The 20,485-nt window shown below is 34.7% G+C and overlaps 7 protein-coding genes across 8 annotated transcripts; 3 read left to right on the top strand and 4 right to left on the bottom strand.

Annotated features, from left to right (window-relative positions):
- The first annotated feature begins 266 nt into the window (after positions 1-266).
- F49D11.7 (Cysteine-rich transmembrane CYSTM domain-containing protein) lies at positions 267-637 on the top strand. The gene is made up of 2 exons (NM_060447.4): positions 267-451; positions 567-637. Exons 1-2 carry the CDS (start codon positions 312-314, stop codon positions 628-630), a joined length of 204 nt encoding a protein of 67 aa, NP_492848.1. The 5' UTR covers positions 267-311; the 3' UTR covers positions 631-637.
- On the bottom strand, positions 624-2,803 carry F49D11.2 (F-box associated domain-containing protein). The gene is made up of 7 exons (NM_060446.2): positions 2,629-2,803; positions 2,344-2,480; positions 2,175-2,301; positions 2,061-2,123; positions 1,687-2,008; positions 951-1,258; positions 624-895 (listed from the first exon to the last, which is right to left on the bottom strand). Exons 1-7 carry the CDS (start codon positions 2,793-2,795, stop codon positions 727-729), a joined length of 1,293 nt encoding a protein of 430 aa, NP_492847.1. The 5' UTR covers positions 2,796-2,803; the 3' UTR covers positions 624-726.
- A 1,630-nt stretch (positions 2,804-4,433) lies between these two features.
- Positions 4,434-4,834, top strand: F49D11.11 (G_PROTEIN_RECEP_F1_2 domain-containing protein; the record flags this gene model as incomplete). Its single annotated transcript, NM_001264607.1, has 2 exons — positions 4,434-4,528; positions 4,702-4,834. The coding sequence occupies 2 exons, from the start codon at positions 4,434-4,436 to the stop codon at positions 4,832-4,834; spliced, it is 228 nt and encodes a 75-aa protein (NP_001251536.1).
- Positions 4,835-5,071: 237 nt separating this feature from the next.
- Positions 5,072-7,161, bottom strand: F49D11.3 (Carbohydrate sulfotransferase; the record flags this gene model as incomplete). Of its 2 annotated transcripts, NM_001047201.3 has the most annotated exons (7): positions 5,072-5,306; positions 5,396-5,553; positions 5,832-5,972; positions 6,024-6,155; positions 6,241-6,383; positions 6,910-6,956; positions 7,012-7,161. In NM_001047201.3, the coding sequence occupies 7 exons, from the start codon at positions 7,145-7,147 to the stop codon at positions 5,119-5,121; spliced, it is 945 nt and encodes a 314-aa protein (NP_001040666.1). The 2 variants fall into 2 exon arrangements, with proteins under 2 accessions (NP_001040666.1, NP_001040667.1); NM_001047202.1 differs by lacking the exons at positions 6,910-6,956; positions 7,012-7,161 and having other exon boundaries at positions 5,119-5,306; positions 6,241-6,338.
- Positions 7,162-8,526: 1,365 nt separating this feature from the next.
- F49D11.4 (FBA_2 domain-containing protein) lies at positions 8,527-11,840 on the bottom strand. The gene is made up of 4 exons (NM_060444.6): positions 11,203-11,840; positions 9,203-9,535; positions 9,030-9,155; positions 8,527-8,727 (listed from the first exon to the last, which is right to left on the bottom strand). Exons 2-4 carry the CDS (start codon positions 9,398-9,400, stop codon positions 8,698-8,700), a joined length of 354 nt encoding a protein of 117 aa, NP_492845.2. The 5' UTR covers positions 9,401-9,535; positions 11,203-11,840; the 3' UTR covers positions 8,527-8,697.
- Positions 11,841-12,018: 178 nt separating this feature from the next.
- On the top strand, positions 12,019-17,456 carry F49D11.6 (Carbohydrate sulfotransferase). The gene is made up of 7 exons (NM_060442.4): positions 12,019-12,160; positions 12,212-12,258; positions 15,606-15,748; positions 15,799-15,933; positions 16,434-16,571; positions 16,747-16,904; positions 17,212-17,456. The coding sequence occupies exons 1-7, from the start codon at positions 12,025-12,027 to the stop codon at positions 17,397-17,399; spliced, it is 945 nt and encodes a 314-aa protein (NP_492843.2). The 5' UTR covers positions 12,019-12,024; the 3' UTR covers positions 17,400-17,456.
- On the bottom strand, positions 17,445-19,841 carry srt-61 (G protein-coupled receptor; the record flags this gene model as incomplete). The annotated part of the gene is made up of 7 exons (NM_001377631.2): positions 17,445-17,562; positions 17,722-17,816; positions 17,990-18,087; positions 18,168-18,503; positions 18,994-19,125; positions 19,168-19,317; positions 19,659-19,841. 7 exons carry the CDS (start codon positions 19,839-19,841, stop codon positions 17,513-17,515), a joined length of 1,044 nt encoding a protein of 347 aa, NP_001364776.1. The 3' UTR covers positions 17,445-17,512.
- Between the last annotated feature and the right edge of the window lie 644 nt (positions 19,842-20,485).

The raw sequence follows: 20,485 nt of genomic DNA, 5'->3' as shown, positions 1-20,485 counted from the left end.
GCCAAGGATTTTCCTGCTGATTTACGGTGCTCAATGTAGATTTACGGGGCTCTATGTAGATTCACGGGGGTTCATGTAGATTTACGAGGATCCATGTAGATTTACGGCGCTCGATGTGGATTTACGGGGCTCTATGTACTTTTACGAGTCTCCTTATAGACTGCGTAACTTCAAAAGTTGAATTGTTGTCATAGGATAATAAATTTTATTTTCTTTTCAATTTTAAACGTGAAATGAAAAGTTCAAGCTCTTGCACTCTCTCCAAAATTTTATTTCTAATTATATAAACTTGCTCGAACTCTATTGTGAAAATGTATGGACCAGGATATGCTCCATATTATGGTTCACCATATGGAGACCCATGTTATGGTCCGGCCTATGGTCCAGCCTATGGGCCTACTTATGTTCAACCAATTGCTCAACCAGTTTATGTACATGATACACGTGCGGAGTGAGTATTTTATTGTTTTCAAGCTTTTCTTAATAAAACCTTCCACCACTTTTATTATTAGAGCGCGATTGCACATACATATACTTTAAAATTTTAAAATTTTTTGTTATTTCAGAGAAGCCTGTTGTGCCGGAGCCTGCTGTATGGCACTATTCTGTTGTTGTGCAATGAATTCTTGATATGTGCATTTATTGTAGAATTAACTTAAAATCTTCAAATCTTCAAAAATGGATAAATCACAGAAAATCAATGGCCTGGAATGTTTGTAATTCAATTTATCTATCCAAATATGGGACATGATCCGGCTGCTCCGGGAATCGATTGTGCCAAACGAAAAAGTAGAAAAATGTAGAATCTGTGATAATTGTAGCCAACATTCCATCTTCCCGTTCGATATCGGTTCCTCGTTGGCAATTTATGAAACGATGGGAGCCGAGGCAGTTTCTGAAAGTTCGAATTTTTAAGATCGTGAAAAAGACAATCTCTTTCTACAACTCACGTTTCAAAATCCCAATCATATCTCTTATAATACTCGGCTCTCTTCCCTTCGTCGAACGCTGAAATTTCCAAATCCTTGAAAATATTCCATGGATTCGAATCCTCCTCTATTAAATGCAGGATTGGAATTTCCAAATACTGAAATCGCGTATCGAAAGTGAAGAGCCACTTCTTGATGAATTTATTCAGAGATCGGGAGGATGTAGTTACAGACCAAAGTTTGATTGTTTCACAGTTCAAGCTCAGCAGATTCTTTTCGGAAATTTGGTTTTTGTGGTAGGTAATGCTTAGGTGATCGATGTTGCACATCTGAAAAGTATTTAATACTCGTCTAACAGTGTCATCTTTCTAGCGCACTTTTCTACCTTTCTGGAGCATTTATCAATTTTTCTAGTCAACTTATCCTCAACTTTTTGGTGAGCTACACAGTCTTCATCGCGAACTTTTTTCAAACTTCTTCAATTTTCTAGCAAACTACTCCACTTAAAAAACTTTCCAAAAATCATAATAGCTTTTCCAATTTTCTAGCAAGCTTCTCGAAATTTCTAACGAGCTTTACCGACTTTCTAGAGAAATTCTTCCCTTTTCTGGACAGTTTTTCAGCGCATTTCTTTGCTTTTCTAACAGTCTTCTCCACTATTCCAACAAATGCACCCACTTCCCTAGCGCACCTTCCCTAATTTTCTAGGTAGCTTTATCACCTTTATAGCAAACTTTACCATCTCACTAGAACTCACCTTTGGACTGAAAAACTCGACCTTTCGCAAACTGATATCCAATTTCAAATTCTTCAGACTCTCCATCATTTCCAAAATCTTGTGTGCATCCTCCACAAACTCTCTTTCTCGAACTCCCATTGCCAGACACGATCCCCGATTGATCTGCTGAATGCTAATGAGATCCCTAGTAACATTGATTTCTTCGGAGCGGATTCCTCGTAGATCAATAAAAAAGACCGGATCTTTGCTAGGAAAAACATAAAAGAGATGAAGAAAAAGATCTCGGTGGGCAGCGATCATGTCACTTGTGTAGATGGAGTATTTCCCGTTGCAATGAGCTCTGAAAAGTATCTTGAAAAGTGACAGGGCGTCTTAATTTATTTTAAACTAACAATCTATAATTAAATCCTTCATGTGTCAAATCCAGCCCATACTCTTTTTGATGTGATTTTTCGCTGAAAAAGTTAAAAAATGTTTTCAGATTCTTATACAAAATCCCAACTTACACCAGATAGGTGGCTCCATTTATCTTGCGACTCAAGAATTTCCTCCAAATTTTGGATTTCAAGTACAGGCTGATTCGTTTCAACTTTCCCGGCAAGTTAGAGCGCTCTATGATTTGGATATCAACTTCTGGAAATGTTTGAATTAAATTTGAGATTAAAAATCAAGTACTTGTCTGGCACTGATCAAATCTTTGATCTACCATCCAGAATGTGAAGGTTCTGTCGTTGAATGCGATTCTTGTGATTCCAAGTTTGTACTCTCGGATTTGTTCTTTTGCTTCTTCAGAGCACATGGTTAACTCAAATCTGAAATTAAAATAGCTTGTGCTTAGGCTTTGGCTTAAGCTAAGGCTTAGGCTCAGGCTAACGCTTAGGCTTAGGCTAATGGCTCATAACTGGATTTTCCCTCCCAATTTTTGGCGTTTATCCACACAGTACCCAATCAAAAACTCACAAATCTTCTGGTCGAAATGTTTTATAATAATGTCCACTTTCAATGGAAGACGTCCCTTCTCCTGTTGTAGTTGTTGTTAGAGTATCGTCATATCCATCAGAAACGTCATCAAGCTCAACAATGTCTCCCAGAGCTCGCTGAGATTCTGGTGATGGGAAGAAGTTCATACTGCAAAAAGTTGTGCTTTGTTGGAAAAACCACTGGCTTTAAACTATTGGAATACTGCAAAATTAGATGTCTGTTAAATTTTTGGCGAAAATTTTGTACTCTAGTCTCAAAATGTTTTCCAAGCACTCTAGCTAATCTTATAAAAAAAATAATACTCTAAAAAAATATGTACGAAAAAATGCACTAAATACCGCTGGTACGGCCCGTGAAGCTTGTGTAATTCTTCAGATTAAAAGCTAGGAATGGAACTGAAAAATAAATTTTGAAAAATGAAATAATATCACTTTTCGAGTACGCTCCAAAATCAGTGATAAGGCTCCCGATACACGAAACTCCGCCTTCTTTTCTTCTCCAATTCCAACCTATCATTATCATTACCCTTCTATTTTATTTTTTACTCAATCTCTGATTCTCCAACTATTCAGTTATATCTAACATGATGCTCACGGAGCCGTCTCCCCGCCAATTAGCAATTGGGTGCGAGTGAAAGGGAGAAGCATATCACTATGGAAACACCGTCATGCTTTTCAGGTTTTGAGTAAGAAGAGAAAGAGTAGCAGGAAAGAAGAGATAAGAGCGTTTGGAATGGGAACTTCCGGGTTGTCGATTTTGGGAAAGTGTGACTCCCAAGTTTTTTTATACCCAAAAATTGAATTTTTCCAACAAAAAATCAATAAAGCTTCCAAAAACTTTTTTAAAAAGCTCACCAGATTTCGTGAACCCAAATTTGCCCGATTAGGGAAAATTTCCAAATTTCTATTTAAAATTGTCTTCTCAACAGGCTTGATCTCCGAAAACAGTGGGGAACATTTTTTGCACGGTGTGACGTCATACGACTTCTCTTGTGAGAAGCCAGTGACGTCACAACATTCAAAAACAACTTTCTCGCAATTTCTGGAGGCCGAAAAAAGGGGAATTGAGAAGAATATTAACGAAAATTTTACAACGCCTGGAAAATCTTATCGAAATTACAATTTTCAGAGAAATTCCTATAGATTTTCAAATTTTTTCCTAATTTTCACGAGCAAATTAAAAAAAAACGAAAGAAAGAAAAAGCAAAATCCTTGTGTCAAAACACCAGGTGAAAGTAGGTAGGCTAACACCACTTTTTCAGAATTCCAATTAGAAAATTGGCGTGGTTTTTTTTGGGGCTAGTCTTGCTACCACAAAAAATTGATTAAAATATTTTCTGCAAATAGTTGATTTCTAGCAAGAAACTGAACAAAAAATTGTGGTTTTCGAGGCATTTTATTTTACCAAAAAAATATATCCCTACTGTATGGGTACTGTAGAAGCATAGTTTTAAGAAACTAGTAGATGGTCGGTTCCATTACATCTTATAATGTGCTATATTGCTCTTTTCCGTGAAAATTGAAAATATGTGGTACCTACTGAGATGTGGTTCTTGATCGATGTCAGCTGCTTTGTAAATGGAAATTTTCAGAAAAAATGTTGCTGTCATAAAATATCACAAAAGACAAAACTATTATTTATGCGGGTAGCTTCCAGAAATTGGACTGATATTTTGGATCCAAGTGATCTCTTTTAAATTCAGTGAGTTTAAACCAATTAAGTCTTTTGTAGAGCGCTATGCGTCTCTCAACGTAGCCTTTTTTTAAATTAATAATTTTCAGTGGATGCTCCCCCAGAACCTTTGGAGCTACACAGCTTTGAACTTTATGTGGATATTAAATAGTGGAGTGTATCCCATCATATATTTTATTGTTAACAAGTGAGTTTTTGGGTTTCTTGAGGGCAAGAGCCTCACCCGGAAGACGCATTCAAAAAAGTTAAGGAAAAATATATTGAGCGAAGCTCGTGAGCTAGCTTGTATCAATTTTTCAAGATCTTCACCTGATTGCTCAACTCTGATTTCCCCCGATTCACCCTTGTCTGTACTTCCAGAGCACTTCGTGACCGTATCGGCGTAAAACGATCTACTACAGTAATGGGAGCTGTTTCAGTATTCCAACAGAATAAAACGAAAATGGAACGAACTGGTACGATGACTGGGCATACTATTGTTGTTGTAGCATAGGATTTATTGATTTTATTGATTTTTGTTTGCATGGTTTTTATTTATTTATTAGGAACTAAATATGGTAGGACAGTTTTTGATATTGGTTTTTGGTCCGTAGAATATTTAAATCAATTTTCAGATACCTCAAAGTCATCAAGTGCTGAACAAAACCAGGCGACTGGCTTCTGACGACCTCAATATGTTCTACGAGTGATTTATTAATTTTCTTGATTTTGAAAACAATTATTTAAATTTAAATTTTACTTACATTAATGAAACATTTTTGGCAATGAAACTCAATTTTATTTAGGTAACGTCCAAAAATTGGACTGATACTTTGGATCCAAGTGATCTCTTTTAAATGGAAATACAACATAATCAAAGAAATAAATTTTATGAAGTAAATCTCGAATAAATGGATCTTCTCGTACTTGTCTTTCTGCTTCAATTCTTTCTGCAGACTTATGGGTAGAGTGGCCTGTTTCGCCGGCTGAAAATGATTTATAATTAGTTTGAAATTTCATCCAACTTTAGTAGGCACAAAAAACCGGTCTGCTTTATGTCTAACAATAAACGTACCAATCATATCCTCTTGAATTTTCTCAACAAGTTCCTGTTTAACTCCTTGTTTCTTCAAAATGTTAGCCAAATGTAAAATCGATGATTTTCTTTCATTTGAGTCTGCTCCCATCATTAACAACTGCCATTTTGGGAGATCCTTGTCGAAATCGCAGTTCCTGAAACAAGAAGATAAGGTAGATTACGAAAATTTCATTTTTACCGAAAGAAAACCGAAGTTTTTATTTTATATCTGATACCGGTCGAGGCGTTTCCGAAAAGTATGTACGATGGTTTTTCAACCCAGACTGTTCAGACCAAAAAAAACTAGCGGAATCAAACATCCAGTCTCCTAGATTAAGATCAGGCACGCAGGTTTTTGCGTCTTTCCTAAAGCGAAATTGGCATAGACAGCTGATGGGAAAAATGTCAGGCAGGCCCTGAAACCTACACCTACCAAGACAACGGTGCGGCGTGTCCTTCCATAAACCCAATCTCTGAGTGCCCATCCCAATGATCTTGAATTTTTTTCAATCCTTCATAGATTTTCCAAACTGTACATCTCATGTCGTCTCCGCAATTATAGCACGATTTCTCTCTACATAGAAGTTGGAAATATTTATATTTGAAAACCAGAAAACCTACCTACCGTACACACTTGTTGAGATACAGCGACACAAATCTTTGGATCGGGTCACGAATGAACGCGAATCTTGCAGTTTCGATATCATTTTCCAGAGATTCCGTGGGATAAATGAAGTCGTCGTTTTCAAGACATTTTCTGGAAATAGAAAACTACCAAACCAGTAGGCGTAGGCAAGTTGCGGATGCCTTGCACTAAAAGCCAATCAGGTGGGTTACTGTACCTCTCGGTGAGCCACGTGTCATTGAGGCTCTGATTGTCGTCGTAGAATTGTGTTTCGTTGTAAAGTAGGCACATTATGTTCATTGTTAATTGAGTCATTGATTTCCGAATTCCACAAGAAATCAGTTTGTGCTTTGGAGCCACCTGAACAAAATTTGGGTTACTGCAGTTTAACTGTAAAGGTTGCGGAAACTAGGGAATAAAAAATAGACAAGCAGGCCTGAAGCACGTAAGTATATAGGCATGTATAAGGTTGATTTTTAAGAATGCATTTATAAATGTAGGCAGATAAGTCGGCAGGCAGTGATAGTGTAGACAGGTAAGCAAGTAGGTAGGAAGTAGGCATGTAGTCAGAAAGGTATGAAGAAGAACAAAAGACGCCCAAGTAAGAAGTAGGCGTGTTAAAGAGGTAGAAAAGGCAATAATTCTGGAGTCCATGAGTATTTGCCATGCCTACGTGCATATCTACCACCTTTTTTGGAGTTTTGAGGGTAGTCTGGTCTCTGATTCCACACATGATGTTTTACCGTGCACCTTGGTAGTAGGCAGTTGGAGGACCTTGAAGCCTTAGCCCATAAATTCAATTAAGAAGGGAGCATTTTTCACAAGATAATGTGCAAGGCAAATGAATATGCTACAGAGAAAAAATTGAGAAAAATCCAAAACTTACATAAAACAATTGCGTAAAATTGACAAATGGAACGATGAACTCCTCGACTGAAATTGATATTAATACAGTTATTTAATTAAATTTAAAATTAAATTAAATTACCTCCACTAAAATCTACAACTTTTCCATCAACCACAACAACTGCTAATCTACTAGGTTTTATCAAATAGAAGTATAAACCCAATATTAGCAGAATAAGTAGAAAAATGTTTGAGAATTTCAATGCTTTGACATTCATTCTCAAAAATTTTCTGAATGTAGTGAAGAAAAATTATTTTCCATGTTCGTGATCATTTTAATCTGAATATTCAATCTTCCAAACAGCATACTCACTTAGGAAAATACCGGATTTTTATTATAAATAATGGGGCGGGAAGATATTTTTGCTTTTTTAAAAGCGTATTGAGGTGTGCAGAAGACAGATATAAGAAGACACTAGACACTTATCTGAATTTTGTGAAAGAGAATTGGAAGAGAACTATTCTCAATTAAATAGAAGAATTTTTATGTCGACAAAAAAATGCTTGTACAAAAGTGCAGTTAGATATTTTTTACAGCTTTTTTTTTTGATTTTACCGGTTTTTCAGTATTTGAAAACTGCTAAAAATTCAAAAAAAAAAAACTTAACTGCGTCGTTGCGCCCGTTGACAAAAACTTTTTGTGCCAACTACCGGAAAAAGCTTTCCTTTGCCAGTTTGAAAAAGTTGCCTGAAAGCAACTTCAGATCGACTTTCTAATATTCCACGTGCTCTTGAAATATGCTGAATTTTTTGTAGTAAAACATATCTGAGAATTTCAGAATTTGAGGTAAATTTTGAGTTTTTCAGATTTTTTTACAAATGGCAACAGTAATATTACCAAAAAAAACAAATGTATTTATTTGATGAGAAACATAAAACAAAACTTTCCAATTTTTTTCGTTTTGGGTGTGGTTTTCAAAATCTGCGATAAGATAAAACAAAAACTTTAAAAAAAAACTATGTCTAATACTACTATAAAATATCTCTCACTAGATTTCTGAAGGCTTTGTATCCAATAAAAACTGTTCTAAAAAACGCCGAAACACATATAAAGGACATTTTTGATCAATATCGCGCAATTGCACGCTTAATTTCTTCCTGAACATTCGGGGTTTTTCTTCTCAATTTTCCCTCATGAAGATTTTCTATAGATCACGTCCAACTACGCTAATTCAGTGTTATTTTATTGAAAAATTAATTTTTCAAGGGATGAGAAGCGGGAAAAATTAAATTGAAAATGGTTTTTAAAGTTATTGAATAAACGTTAATTTTCTGAAATTGAAAACTTTAATTTTCTGATATTACTATCAAATAATTAAAAATTGAGTTTGTGCCAAAAACTGCCCCAAAACGTTTTAAAATATTGAAAATTTGAATTCTGACAATTTTTTAAATAATTACCGCCAAAAATTTTCTGGAACTTTTACATTGGAATTACATAGGAAAAATTGAGTTTCAAGAATAAATTGGAATGGGAATCTCTCTTTTTTTGAATTTTTAAAATTTATACTCACGACAAACTTTGCATTTTCTGCCAAAATTGTTTGAAAAATCTATTACAATTCAAATTTCCTGCAAAAGTAAGAGATAGCAACAAAAAAATTCAGAAGTTCATAGGCAAAATACGTGTAAAATTTGAAAATTGGTTTGAAATTGAGCAACTGTACATTAACGACAATCATCAATGTCCCATACAACGAATTCCACACTTTCGTCAATAAATAATAAGGTAGCAATTTGCCCACCACTTCTCTCAATATCCCATCCGTCAATACAATCGAATGATTCCATTCCATATCTGAATACTAATTTACAAGTTGAAATTAAACATTTTTTTATTGAATCGTTTTATACTTTTTTGATAATTTACAGCACTTAGTATCTTTTAAAAAAGTGATCAACCAAAAAATTGTAGGTGACTGGTGATACTTTAAAAAATTTTGAAAAGTTTTATTGACCAGCAAAATCGGCAATAAGTCCATCCCATGGCTTATAGTTAAATTTTTGTAATGCTTCTTCGTAGTTAGCAGGTTGCAAAAATTCATTCATCCGTAGTCTCCGTAGATTAGGTATGTCACTTGACAACCACAGGCGGATTACCTGATTGAGCCCTTTTGGTGTGAATGAGTGCCGCCAGAGCCTGACTATTTTACACTTCATTCCCTTAAAATCTCCCGAAGAAATAAGTTGGGCATGTACAATTTCAATTTCAGGAATATCGAATAGCTGAATAAAATTTTATGTTTTGAAAATAAAAATAATCCAATACTTACGAGCTCTTTATTGAAGCTTTCTTCACACTGACATCGAACCTTAAATCCATGCCTCAAATCAATGTTTCTTCGTATAAAATTCATTTCTTCTGTATTAAGGGAACCATTCCACCCGTAACATTCCACACGATAACATTTCCGAAATATTGGGTGGCTCAATGAATTTTTGATTGTCCCAAATAAATGCTGATGGTTCATTAATAAATCAATGTGGTCTATTGCAAATGTTTCATAGAAACCGTTGATTTTTGATTTATTGATTCGAGTATATTCATCAATTCCTTCAAGTTTGCGTAGTCAATGCTCACAATACTTCCTGTGTTCCACCATAAACTGTAAAAAATTAAATATTTTACTACTTGAGATAGAAAAAACCGAACGGGGCTCAGCGGGCAGCTCAAATTTGGTTTATGAAAAATGAGTTCAACTCTCCACCACGGGAAAATTTTTTGCGAATTTTTTCATCCCAAAAAAAAGGAAAAAAAATCCCATTGATTTGTCTACATAGGGCATCGAAAAGCACCCAATATTTAGAGAACAGAAGATTTTGAGAATTACTGCCTTCAGAAATTGATGATTTTTCCATTGATTTGTCTACAAAGGACATCGAAAAGCACCCAATATTTAGAGAACAGAAGATTTTGAGAATTACTGCCTTCAGAAATTGATGATTCTCCCATTGATTTGTCTACAAAGGACATCGAAAAGCACCCAATATTTAGAGAACAGAAGATTTTGAGAATTACTGCCTTCAGAAATTGATGATTCTCCCATTGATTTGTCTACAAAGGACATCGAAAAGCACCCAATATTTAGAGAACAGAAGATTTTGAGAATTACTGCCTTCAGAAATTGATGATTCTCCCATTGATTTGTCTACAAAGGACATCGAAACGCACCCAATATTTAGAGAACAGAAGATTTTGAGAATTACTGCCTTCAGAAATTGATGATTTTCCCATTGATTTGTCGGCAACCTCGAGAGGTAATGGTTGAGCCCGACTCGCATATGATCCTACTTCTATTGTATCTAACTTACTCTACTGTTTCTTATTATATCTTTCTTATATAAATTCTTATATATTCTACTATTGGACCTAGAACCTGGGCTCGGTCCCTAACCATACGAGAGTGGAATAAAGAGATCCACACTAATAGGCAGGAGCGGAGCACCCCGCCTACAGTATACTTTTTCTTTAGTGCCTCAATGGCTGTGGTGTAGTGTTCAGGAGTAACCTGAATTTTACTCACCAGTGTTTTGGCTTCTCCTTGAAGAGCGTTGATTAAGTGCATGAATTTAACCATATCTGGTAACTCTTTTTTGTGCACGAGCTCTTCGAAGATTGTCCAGAAACTGTCAAATTCCCATCTTTCTCCATTGAAAGTGGGAATCTTTATCTTTGGTAGCGCTGAATCCGATGATTTATTTTCATTCAGAATCGGTGCTACTGTTGTTGGTCTTGTAAGATTTTGTATTCTTACTTGTGACCTTTTGACGGATGCATGAAGCGTGTCACGGATTTCTTGGCTTTCTTCCATTAAATCTGTGACTTTGTCTATTTTGTTTAGACACTTATCGACCTCTCTTTGAACCTCAATTTCATCCGCCGCAATTGTTAGTGCTAACATAGATTTGTCTACATTTGCAAGTTTGCTTTCAATTTGGCCTATCGCTTCTGTTGCGTTTCCAATTTCAACCGTAGTAAGATCTCTTGATGAAAATGTTTTTACTTTTTCAGCCCATAACTGTATGAGACTATTAAGAGAATTTACTGATTTTGTTACTCCAGAAAGTTTATATTGCAGGCTCATCTTATATTGTTGATGAGCTTGCTTTTGCTTTTTGCAAGCTTTTCCTAGAGTTTTGAATTTTTGTTATTCTCGGTAATTTTTTATCGGGATTTTAGTCAAGTGATTTTTTTCCTTGACTTGTTTCAAACCTTTTTCTTTTGTTTGAAAGCTTTGAACTTTACTTTTGACAAAAGGAATAAGAAACTCACTGATGCTCGCCTTTGAAGAATGCCACGCGGTTGAGTTAGTTTAGTCGATGCACCATAAATAATATGTGCAGATGGACAGTGGGATTTCTAGCCTCTGAGATTAGCTCAGAGTTACTTTATTCGAGGAATAACAGATACAATGGAATATGGGAATGGGGAAGAATTGAAGAGTGAACAAGAGAAGAATGGTGAAGAATTGAAGAGTTGGGGAAGAATTGAAAAAAAATTTTTTTTTTGAAATTTCTGTGTGGAACCAAATGGGAAAAATGTTAAAATTTTCTAAATTCTCAAAATTCTTTTAGTGTTCAAAGCTGGTAATATACGTTTTGGGGAGCAAGAAACCTTCAAAACGGAGTTTATTGGAGATTAAATAAAAGTTAAAAAAAAACAAAAAAAATTTAAGAATTGAACCAAACACACGTTGATCAAGCGTCAGTTTTAATTCTATATAAATCTTATTGCAGTCATTGAGAGTTTAGAAAATTTTATTAAGTCTATTTCTATTCGATAATAACATTACCGTTTTCTTGTGTTTAACGAAAAACCGTGTATTTTTGAAAAAGGCGCTAGGCATGTCCTACTTCCCTTGTGTACAAATTGCTTGAAAATCTAATTTTTTTGCCATCCTATAGGAAATTAACAAAAAATTTTGTAGAGAAAAAGTGTTTCACCATCAAAAATCAGATAGAGATGAAAACCTGCCTCACTCCACTTCTCCTCATTGTTCTTTTCCAAAATTGAATCTTCCTGTCGGATCTAAAAAATCAGAACTCATCTATAAAACACTTCGAAATGTTGAAATTTTGAATTTCTATCCGAACAATGACAACGCGAATCCAGAAATTATTTTATGGTTGTCTAGTTTTTTCAATTTCCTTTGCAATTTTTTGGTATTTTCCTGAAATTCGAAAAGGATGTGATATTATAGTTGATGGAACAGTAGTGAACTTCAGTGGTGGTAAGTTAGATTAAAAACAAATTATTTTAATTAAAAGTTTAAGAATTTCAGTTGAGGATTTCATAGTTCCATTCATCAATTATACAACACTGTTTTATGTGAGTTTAGTTTTTTCGGACACAGAGACTAAAATGACCAAACTCCATAGTAAAACTTTTCCAAAATGGCAGAAATTTCAATTTCAAGTTGCAAAAATTTGATTTTTTTCGCTTTTCTCCTAGATTTCTACGATGGAACGCTTGTATTGTCCCTGAATTTTTGATTTTTCCGCCAGTATTCCCTGAAAATTTAAATTTGGAGTCAGTTTACGGTCAAATTGAAGATAAATAAAACGTAAAACATAAGTCTTTTACAGAAATATCTCGGGAAATTAAAGCATGTTTCAACCTACCTTTACCCAAAAAATCAAGAACAACTATTACATACATAAGTAAATTTATTTATTTTTTACACTTTGACGCAAAACTTAAGTTTTAATTTTTCAAAATTAAATTTTACTGGTTTTTTTATTTATTTTTAAAAACAAATTTGATGATGGTACATTAATTAATTTATTTATTTATTTACGCTCGCGAGGAGACGTGGAAAAAGTTGAAGAAAAAAGAAAAATGTACACATACAATAGATTATAAATACAATACACTGAATAAGAGGAATAGAAACAAGAAGAATAAATAGGAACGAAAGTTTGTTAACAGGACAGTTAGGTCAGGCGGGAGGAAATAATGTTATTTGGGTAGTTCATGTTGCAATCATCAGTTGTCAGACATCTCGTTATTCAAGATCTGATATATGTTTTAGAAACTTGGGGTTACTCAGCGTACGGTTTACAATAAAATGCTTTCTAGTTTTAGTTTTACATCTGCTCCATGAGACTTTCTTTTTGGAACGAGTTCGTGTGTTTTCAGAATATGTAAAAATTGAGGTACGTTGAGATCTAGTTTACCATTAATCATCTTCATAATAGTTTTTCTGTCATAGATTTGGCGCCGCGTTTGTAGTGTTGTGAGCCCAAAAAATTCATTGCGTTCGGATGCAGATTTATACTCCGGGTCAGTTGGCGAGATGTATTTGCCTTGTGCTCTACTGTATAATCGTCTAGTAAATGCGTTTTGAACTGACTCAATGGCTCTTGTTTCAGAGTTTCTAATTGGGCTAGTAATTACCGTTCCATACTCAAGAAGAGGTTTAACAAAAGTCTTGTAAAGCAAGGTCATCAATCTTGGGTTTCTACTGTTATACATATTAAATATTTGACTAAGTTGATATTTGGATGCATTTATTGCTTTTTTCCAGTGCTCCGTGAATTTTAGATTTGGAGCGATGAGAAAACCTAAATCTCTAGCAACATCTTCTTTTCTGATAGTTTGCCCGTTTATCGAGTACATAAAGTCCTTTTTGTTGGTACCTAGTGTCATGTGTACCGTTTTACTGTTGTTCAGGTCAAGTTTTGACAATTTAGACCACTCACTAACCAAGTTAATTGACAGTTGCAATTTATTCTCGTTTTCCTTTTTTGGAGTCTTAACATATAATTTTGTGTCATCCGCAAATTGCTGACATTGCACATTCTCAGGTAGTATTGATGATATTTCATTCACGAAAATTTCGAAAAGTACAGGCGAGAGAACTGCCCCCTGAGGCACTCCGCAGATGGCCTGCTTTACACTGGAGAGGGTATTTCCTATTTTTACTCTAAATGTTCTTTTTGCTAGAAATTGCTTAATCCAAATTAAAAGGTTCTTGTTCAGGCCTATTTTTACTAATTTTTCTAAGAGAATATTCATTTTCAATTTTAATATTGGAAAGTACTAACTCTAAAACTAAGTCTAAAACCTTCGTTTTCCTTGTTGGTCTTACCACATGGTTTTTGAGGAAGTTATTTTTACAGAAGTCAACAAATAATGTTCCTAGGCGTGTATCGGATTTGGGGTTGTCTTGACTCCAATTTATATCTCCGGCGTTAAAAACACCTACGATTATAGAATTACCGCTATTATTAATCAGATCTTCTATTTTACTAATAAGGCGTATGGTATTTTTATATGAACATGTTGGTGGTCTATAAACATTTATCACTCGCAACGGTTCTACATCTACATTTAAGTCAACGGCAAGTATTTCATATGAATGAGGGTCTGACTCCGAAGCAATAATTTCTGATAAAACTTTTGTGTTCACAACAGTACAAACGCCGCCGCCTCTATGACCGTCTTTCCTATCTGTTCGGTATACATTATAATTTTTATTAGCACCTATTACTATGGAACTTGGTATTTTATTTGTCAACCATGTTTCTTGTAAACATATTACGCCATATTGCTCGGTTAGCGTAATTACTTGAATTTCGGAGCGGTTGACAACAATTTTTAATTTGAATTCGTTTTAACTCGAGAAAGCTCAGAAAAGTTCTAAAGCCTCTGGAAATTTTCTAAAAAAGTTAAAATCTCTGGAAATTTTTAAAAAAGTTCTGCAAAGTTCTGAAAATTTTTTTTAGAAAATCAAAGACTGTTCTGGAAAGTTTTGAACATTTCTAAAAAATTGGAGAAAGTTAAAGAACTTATCATAAAATTTCGATCCAAAGTTAGAAAGTTAGAAATACTGTAATATGTTCCAAAGACATCTAGAAATTTGAAAAAAGTGCCCATTTTTTACCTTTTTTTTGAAGCAATACACAGCCGAGTTCTGACTTTGCAGATCCGACCGGAAGATTAATTGAAAAAAATTTTGAATAAAACACGAGGAACACAGGTTCCCACTATCTGAATTTCTATAGGGCGAAAGTTTTGCGAAAGATATTCTTCCGTGACGTTTTTCCATAGAAAATCAGATATCGTAAACCTGCTTCCTCCATTTTCTCGCATTACTTTTTTTTGAAAATCATCAAGTCTCTCGGATAGGTCGTCAGAACTCAGCTATAAAATGCTACAGCATTTGAAAATTCTAAAAATCAATTTAAACAATGACCGCACAAATTCAAAAATGGTTTTATGTTTTCTTAGTTATTAATTTGTCTTCTGCAATTTTTTGGTATTTTTCTGAAATTCGAAGAGGTTGTGAGATTGTAGTTGACGGTACAGTAGTGAATTTCAGCGGAGGTAAGTTGATTTTCTCTGAATAATTTTATTGGAAACTTTAAGAATTTCAGTTGAGGATTTCATAGTTCCATTCATCAATTATACCACACTATTTTATGTATGTTCTTAATTTTTGTTCAAATTTTCAAAAATTTTAGTAACAAAGTTTGAACATTTGGTAACGAATTAAATTCTGGCAGAATCCAAAGTGTTTTTATTCTGCAACAAAAAAATGTTAATTTTTGAAACCGGAAGAGTCAAAAAAATTTTTTTGGCAAATTGAAAAACCCCCAATTTCTCAGAATAAAACATTTTTTTGCAAAAAAAAAACATACAGTACCCGCCTAGAGTAATCCAAAATAGTTCAGACTGCGCCAAAATACAAGTTAATTTCATGTGGTCTTCGAAAATCGATGACCCAACTTACAATGAATTTAATGTGCTTATTATACAACGAACAGCAATATTTCGAAGATAATAACAGTTTAAATGACACGTGGAAGATTAAAAGGTGAGGAATTCGATGTACGTTATAACACTGACGGTTATCCAAATTTACAGACGATGCCTTGCCGACGAGTACAACTTTTATTATCCAACAAAGGCTCTGAAAAATGATTTGGAAACTGTTAGATTTGCATTCATTCGGGATCCGATCCAGAGATTCGTGTCACTTTATTTGGACAAATGCGTACAGTTAGTAATTTTTTGAAATTTTCAAGCAAAAAAAAAACTGACAAAAATAAAATTAGAAAATATACAATTTCCTAAAACTTGCCTCTGAAATTCCTGAAACATTTTTTCGAACTTTTTTAAAGTTTTCAGAAGTTTCCAATATCTTTAAAATTTTTCTCAAGCTCTCTAGATTTTTTTTGATTTTCCTGAAATACTTAGAAATTATCCAGTAGCTTTCAGAACCTTCTTCGACTTTCTCGAACTTTACCGATTTTTTTTCGAATTTTCGATAACCTTCAAAGAATTGCCTCAAACTTATCTGGAAATGCCCATATTTTAGAAGTCGAATATGAATTTCCCGCCAATTTTTTCTATGAAAATTAAACTGGAATTTACCATTATTTTTTGAAAACTATGCTTTGAATAACTTTTGAAAAGCCAAAACTTTTTCAAAAATTTAATTAAGATATTTCTGTAAGAATTCTTTAAAAACCACTTCTTTGACACAACAATTTTTTCAGTGAAAAGCGGTGCTACAAATGCGGAACTGATATGAGATGCATTGTGGAAAATATTTATTTAAAATTGAAAGCAGTACAAGAAAATCAGGATAATATTACAGTCACATACATGGAAGGCCACGCTGCTCCGCTATCTTGGTAGGTTCAAATAAATTTTGATACATTTTCTTGGTGAAACAAAATCTCCATTGTCGCCTCTTTGCCATCAAGATTAGCCAAGAAAGTGAAGCCCGAGAAAAGATTAAAATCTCGCCCCTATAAAATACACTGTTTCACTCTTTGATTTAAAAATTCGATTTTTAACATGTTCCAGGAACTGTGAATTTAACACGGACCTTTCGAAATGGCAATTACTGATGATGGGAGCAGATTCATATGAAAGAAATTCCTCGATTCTGCATTTGACAACAATTTTGAAGAAACGAGGAGTTAATGAAACTTTAGTCGAAAAAATTCAACAGGATATGATTGGTAAGTGGAACATTATTTTTTTTTTAACAATGAGTATTTTTGAAAAATACTATGAAGCTTGGCTCATGTCCTGAAATGTTTTGTAAATACATGAAAGAAATTCGTTGAAAATCGGTTATAAATATGAATTTTCCCAAGAAAGTGGCGGAAAGTAGTTAAATTTTATTTTGAATTACCTAATTTGTTTTGTATAAAAAATTAGATTTAAAAACAAATTTTATGATTTGTCTCATTTTGCAATTATCTGTTACCAAGTTTTCAAACATTTTTCTGATATTTATAAATGTTCTATAAAGGCAATTTTCAGCCGGTGAAACAGGCCACTCTACCCATAAGTCTGCAGAAAGAATTGAAGCAGAAAGACAAGTACGAGAAGATCCATTTATTCGAGATTTACTTCATAAAATTTATTTCTTTGATTATGTTGTATTTCCATTTAAAAGAGATCACTTGGATCCAAAGTATCAGTCCAATTTTTGGACGTTACCTAAATAAAATTGAGTTTCATTGCCAAAAATGTTTCATTAATGTAAGTAAAATTTAAATTTAAATAATTGTTTTCAAAATCAAGAAAATTAATAAATCACTCGTAGAACATATTGAGGTCGTCAGAAGCCAGTCGCCTGGTTTTGTTCAGCACTTGATGACTTTGAGGTATCTGAAAATTGATTTAAATATTCTACGGACCAAAAACCAATATCAAAAACTGTCCTACCATATTTAGTTCCTAATAAATAAATAAAAACCATGCAAACAAAAATCAATAAAATCAATAAATCCTATGCTACAACAACAATAGTATGCCCAGTCATCGTACCAGTTCGTTCCATTTTCGTTTTATTCTGTTGGAATACTGAAACAGCTCCCATTACTGTAGTAGATCGTTTTACGCCGATACGGTCACGAAGTGCTCTGGAAGTACAGACAAGGGTGAATCGGGGGAAATCAGAGTTGAGCAATCAGGTGAAGATCTTGAAAAATTGATACAAGCTAGCTCACGAGCTTCGCTCAATATATTTTTCCTTAACTTTTTTGAATGCGTCTTCCGGGTGAGGCTCTTGCCCTCAAGAAACCCAAAAACTCACTTGTTAACAATAAAATATATGATGGGATACACTCCACTATTTAATATCCACATAAAGTTCAAAGCTGTGTAGCTCCAAAGGTTCTGGGGGAGCATCCACTGAAAATTATTAATTTAAAAAAAGGCTACGTTGAGAGACGCATAGCGCTCTACAAAAGACTTAATTGGTTTAAACTCACTGAATAATTATGCCATAGCACATTGAGCACAGTACAATAAACCGTGATTACTGTAGCCTGAATCAAGACTTTGATCTCCGCATTGTAACTTTTCGATATTAAAAATCGCTTTTTCGTTTTCACCAATCGATAAATAATCAATAAATAGAAGAATGCAGATACAAAGATTCCACCGACTTCAATATACATTTCAACTTTCTGGACATAAAATGAGCCCGAAAGTTCATAGTCATAATCCCATGAATACCAATCAGGGATATATCGAATTGTTGCCCAAGGTGAAGCTAGGGCAAGCATAAAGAAGATCCAGAAAAATGAAGCCATTCCTATCCAGATCTGGAATAAAAATTGATGGAATCATAATCTCTCACAGTCTGCGCTAGGACAGTACGTCCGCTTTTGTCAGATGTTCAATTTACAACAGGCATGCAGGCAGGCAATGTTGGCAGGCAGGTAGAATGTTGTTAGATATATCCATGCAAGGTTACCTGCCGCTCACATCATGCCTGATCACTCGCCTGTTTTTCCTACGTGCCTGATTTTTCTAACGGGCCTACATCATGCCTGCCTACCTATCCGTGCATTTACATCATACCTACATACCTTTGTGAATGTCTTTGCCTACACACATTCCTTCGCCTACGTGCCTTTAATACGCCATCTTGCCCGAGTGGCAACATTATTCCCGTCTGCCTACTTGCCTGCCTACGTGCATACCTAGAAGCTACATGTGCCACCCCAAGTCTACGACCATCCTTATTAAATAAACCTTCCTGTCTGCTTTATGCCTATTTACAAAATAGTCATGCCTGCCTACCTAACTTACCATCCACCGGTCTCCTCCAAAGAACACCTTGTCCAGTGACGGAGAGGATAACTGAATAAGTCGATTAAATGATAAAAATATGGTAAGAACCGCGTAGGCAACGTAGCAAGGCGTCGCAATTACACCCATTGCCTGAAATCAGAGTTTTAGAGTTCTTAGAATATCGACACTTACTTTTGCAAGTCCTGGATAAAAAACTGATTGTTTGATTGTAAAAATTCCAGTAACAAAATGTGGGAAACATTGTGCTATGTCAAATATGCCAAGGAAGAACATAAACCGATAACTAGCCATTCGAGAGAGTTCCTTATCTTTGTAAATTGTCTGGAAAAACGTGAGACTGATAATTGTAACAATCTACAAGGTAGGCGAACAATGCCTGCCTGTCGTGTCTTTTTATTTTAGAAACAAAATGACTTTTTTGTCATTAAGATTTGAATAGTTTTAAATCAAAAAAAAAATGTTTAAAAATTCCGAAATTTCATCGTTCAGGCATGCCTGCCTACCTTCAAGCCCACCCACGCCTAAATCATACACACTGCCTGCCTATACCCAAAGAACGTCTGTTGAAATGTGTAAATGTACACTGTACACGCCATGGCAAAATGACATAAATAAATAGGTAGGCAGGCACGTCCAAAAATTTTTTAAAACATTCAACCTACCACTAAAATAACATAATAAGCAATTGCACATGCCAAAGAAAAAATCATCATCAAAATGCCAATAATCCAGTCAGTTTGAACTGTCCGTCCACTTTCAGAAACTTCTTCTTCGGGTACTGTAGGTACTGTAGTCAAAAGTATTGAGGATAAAGTTGCCGAACTGGTTGATCCAATTGCGCCCATAGATTGACATTCACTGGAAAACTTTTTTAAAAATAAAATACAGAAAAACAAAGAAAAAACTTTCAAAATCTAGAAGAAACAAAAACCTTCAAAAAAATCTTGGCATCGAAAAAAAGGGAAAATTCTGAAACCAAAAAAGTAAGTTTATCCTGGTTTCTCTTTTTCTTAAAGCAATACATAATAGAATTGGCCAATTACTTGGTCATAGGTGTCGGCACTGATTGAAATCAAATTTTGAGGGGCTTGCTGCTGGAGAGTCAGAGCACCTTCATGTTTTGTGCGGGGAGTGTATTAGTCATATGTATACACTGAGAGGAAATAGGTAAGAATAGAGCATGAATTGTTTTTCAGATATTAAAATGTGGGATTCCCTATGAAGAAAATGCTTCAGTCAACTCAATTAGTAGCAGCCGACTCTTCACAGGGGTTTTCTTTCACAATGTGGATAGTAGCTGACATCTCAGAGGTCAACATGAAACATAATAAGTAGCAGCCGACGTTTTACTGGTTGCAGCCGACACTACTTAAATGTGGCCAGCGGTTAACAGACAGCTCGGCAACCAAGTAAAGCAGCCGACACATTATTCAGTCGACATCTAAGGGGATGCAACCGACGTGTCACTGGCATCAACCGAGAGATAACA

Source organism: Caenorhabditis elegans, chromosome I (assembly GCF_000002985.6).
Source record: "Caenorhabditis elegans chromosome I".
Taxonomy (NCBI): Eukaryota; Metazoa; Nematoda; class Chromadorea; order Rhabditida; family Rhabditidae; genus Caenorhabditis; species Caenorhabditis elegans.
This window is presented reverse-complemented; position numbering and strand designations above follow the sequence as displayed.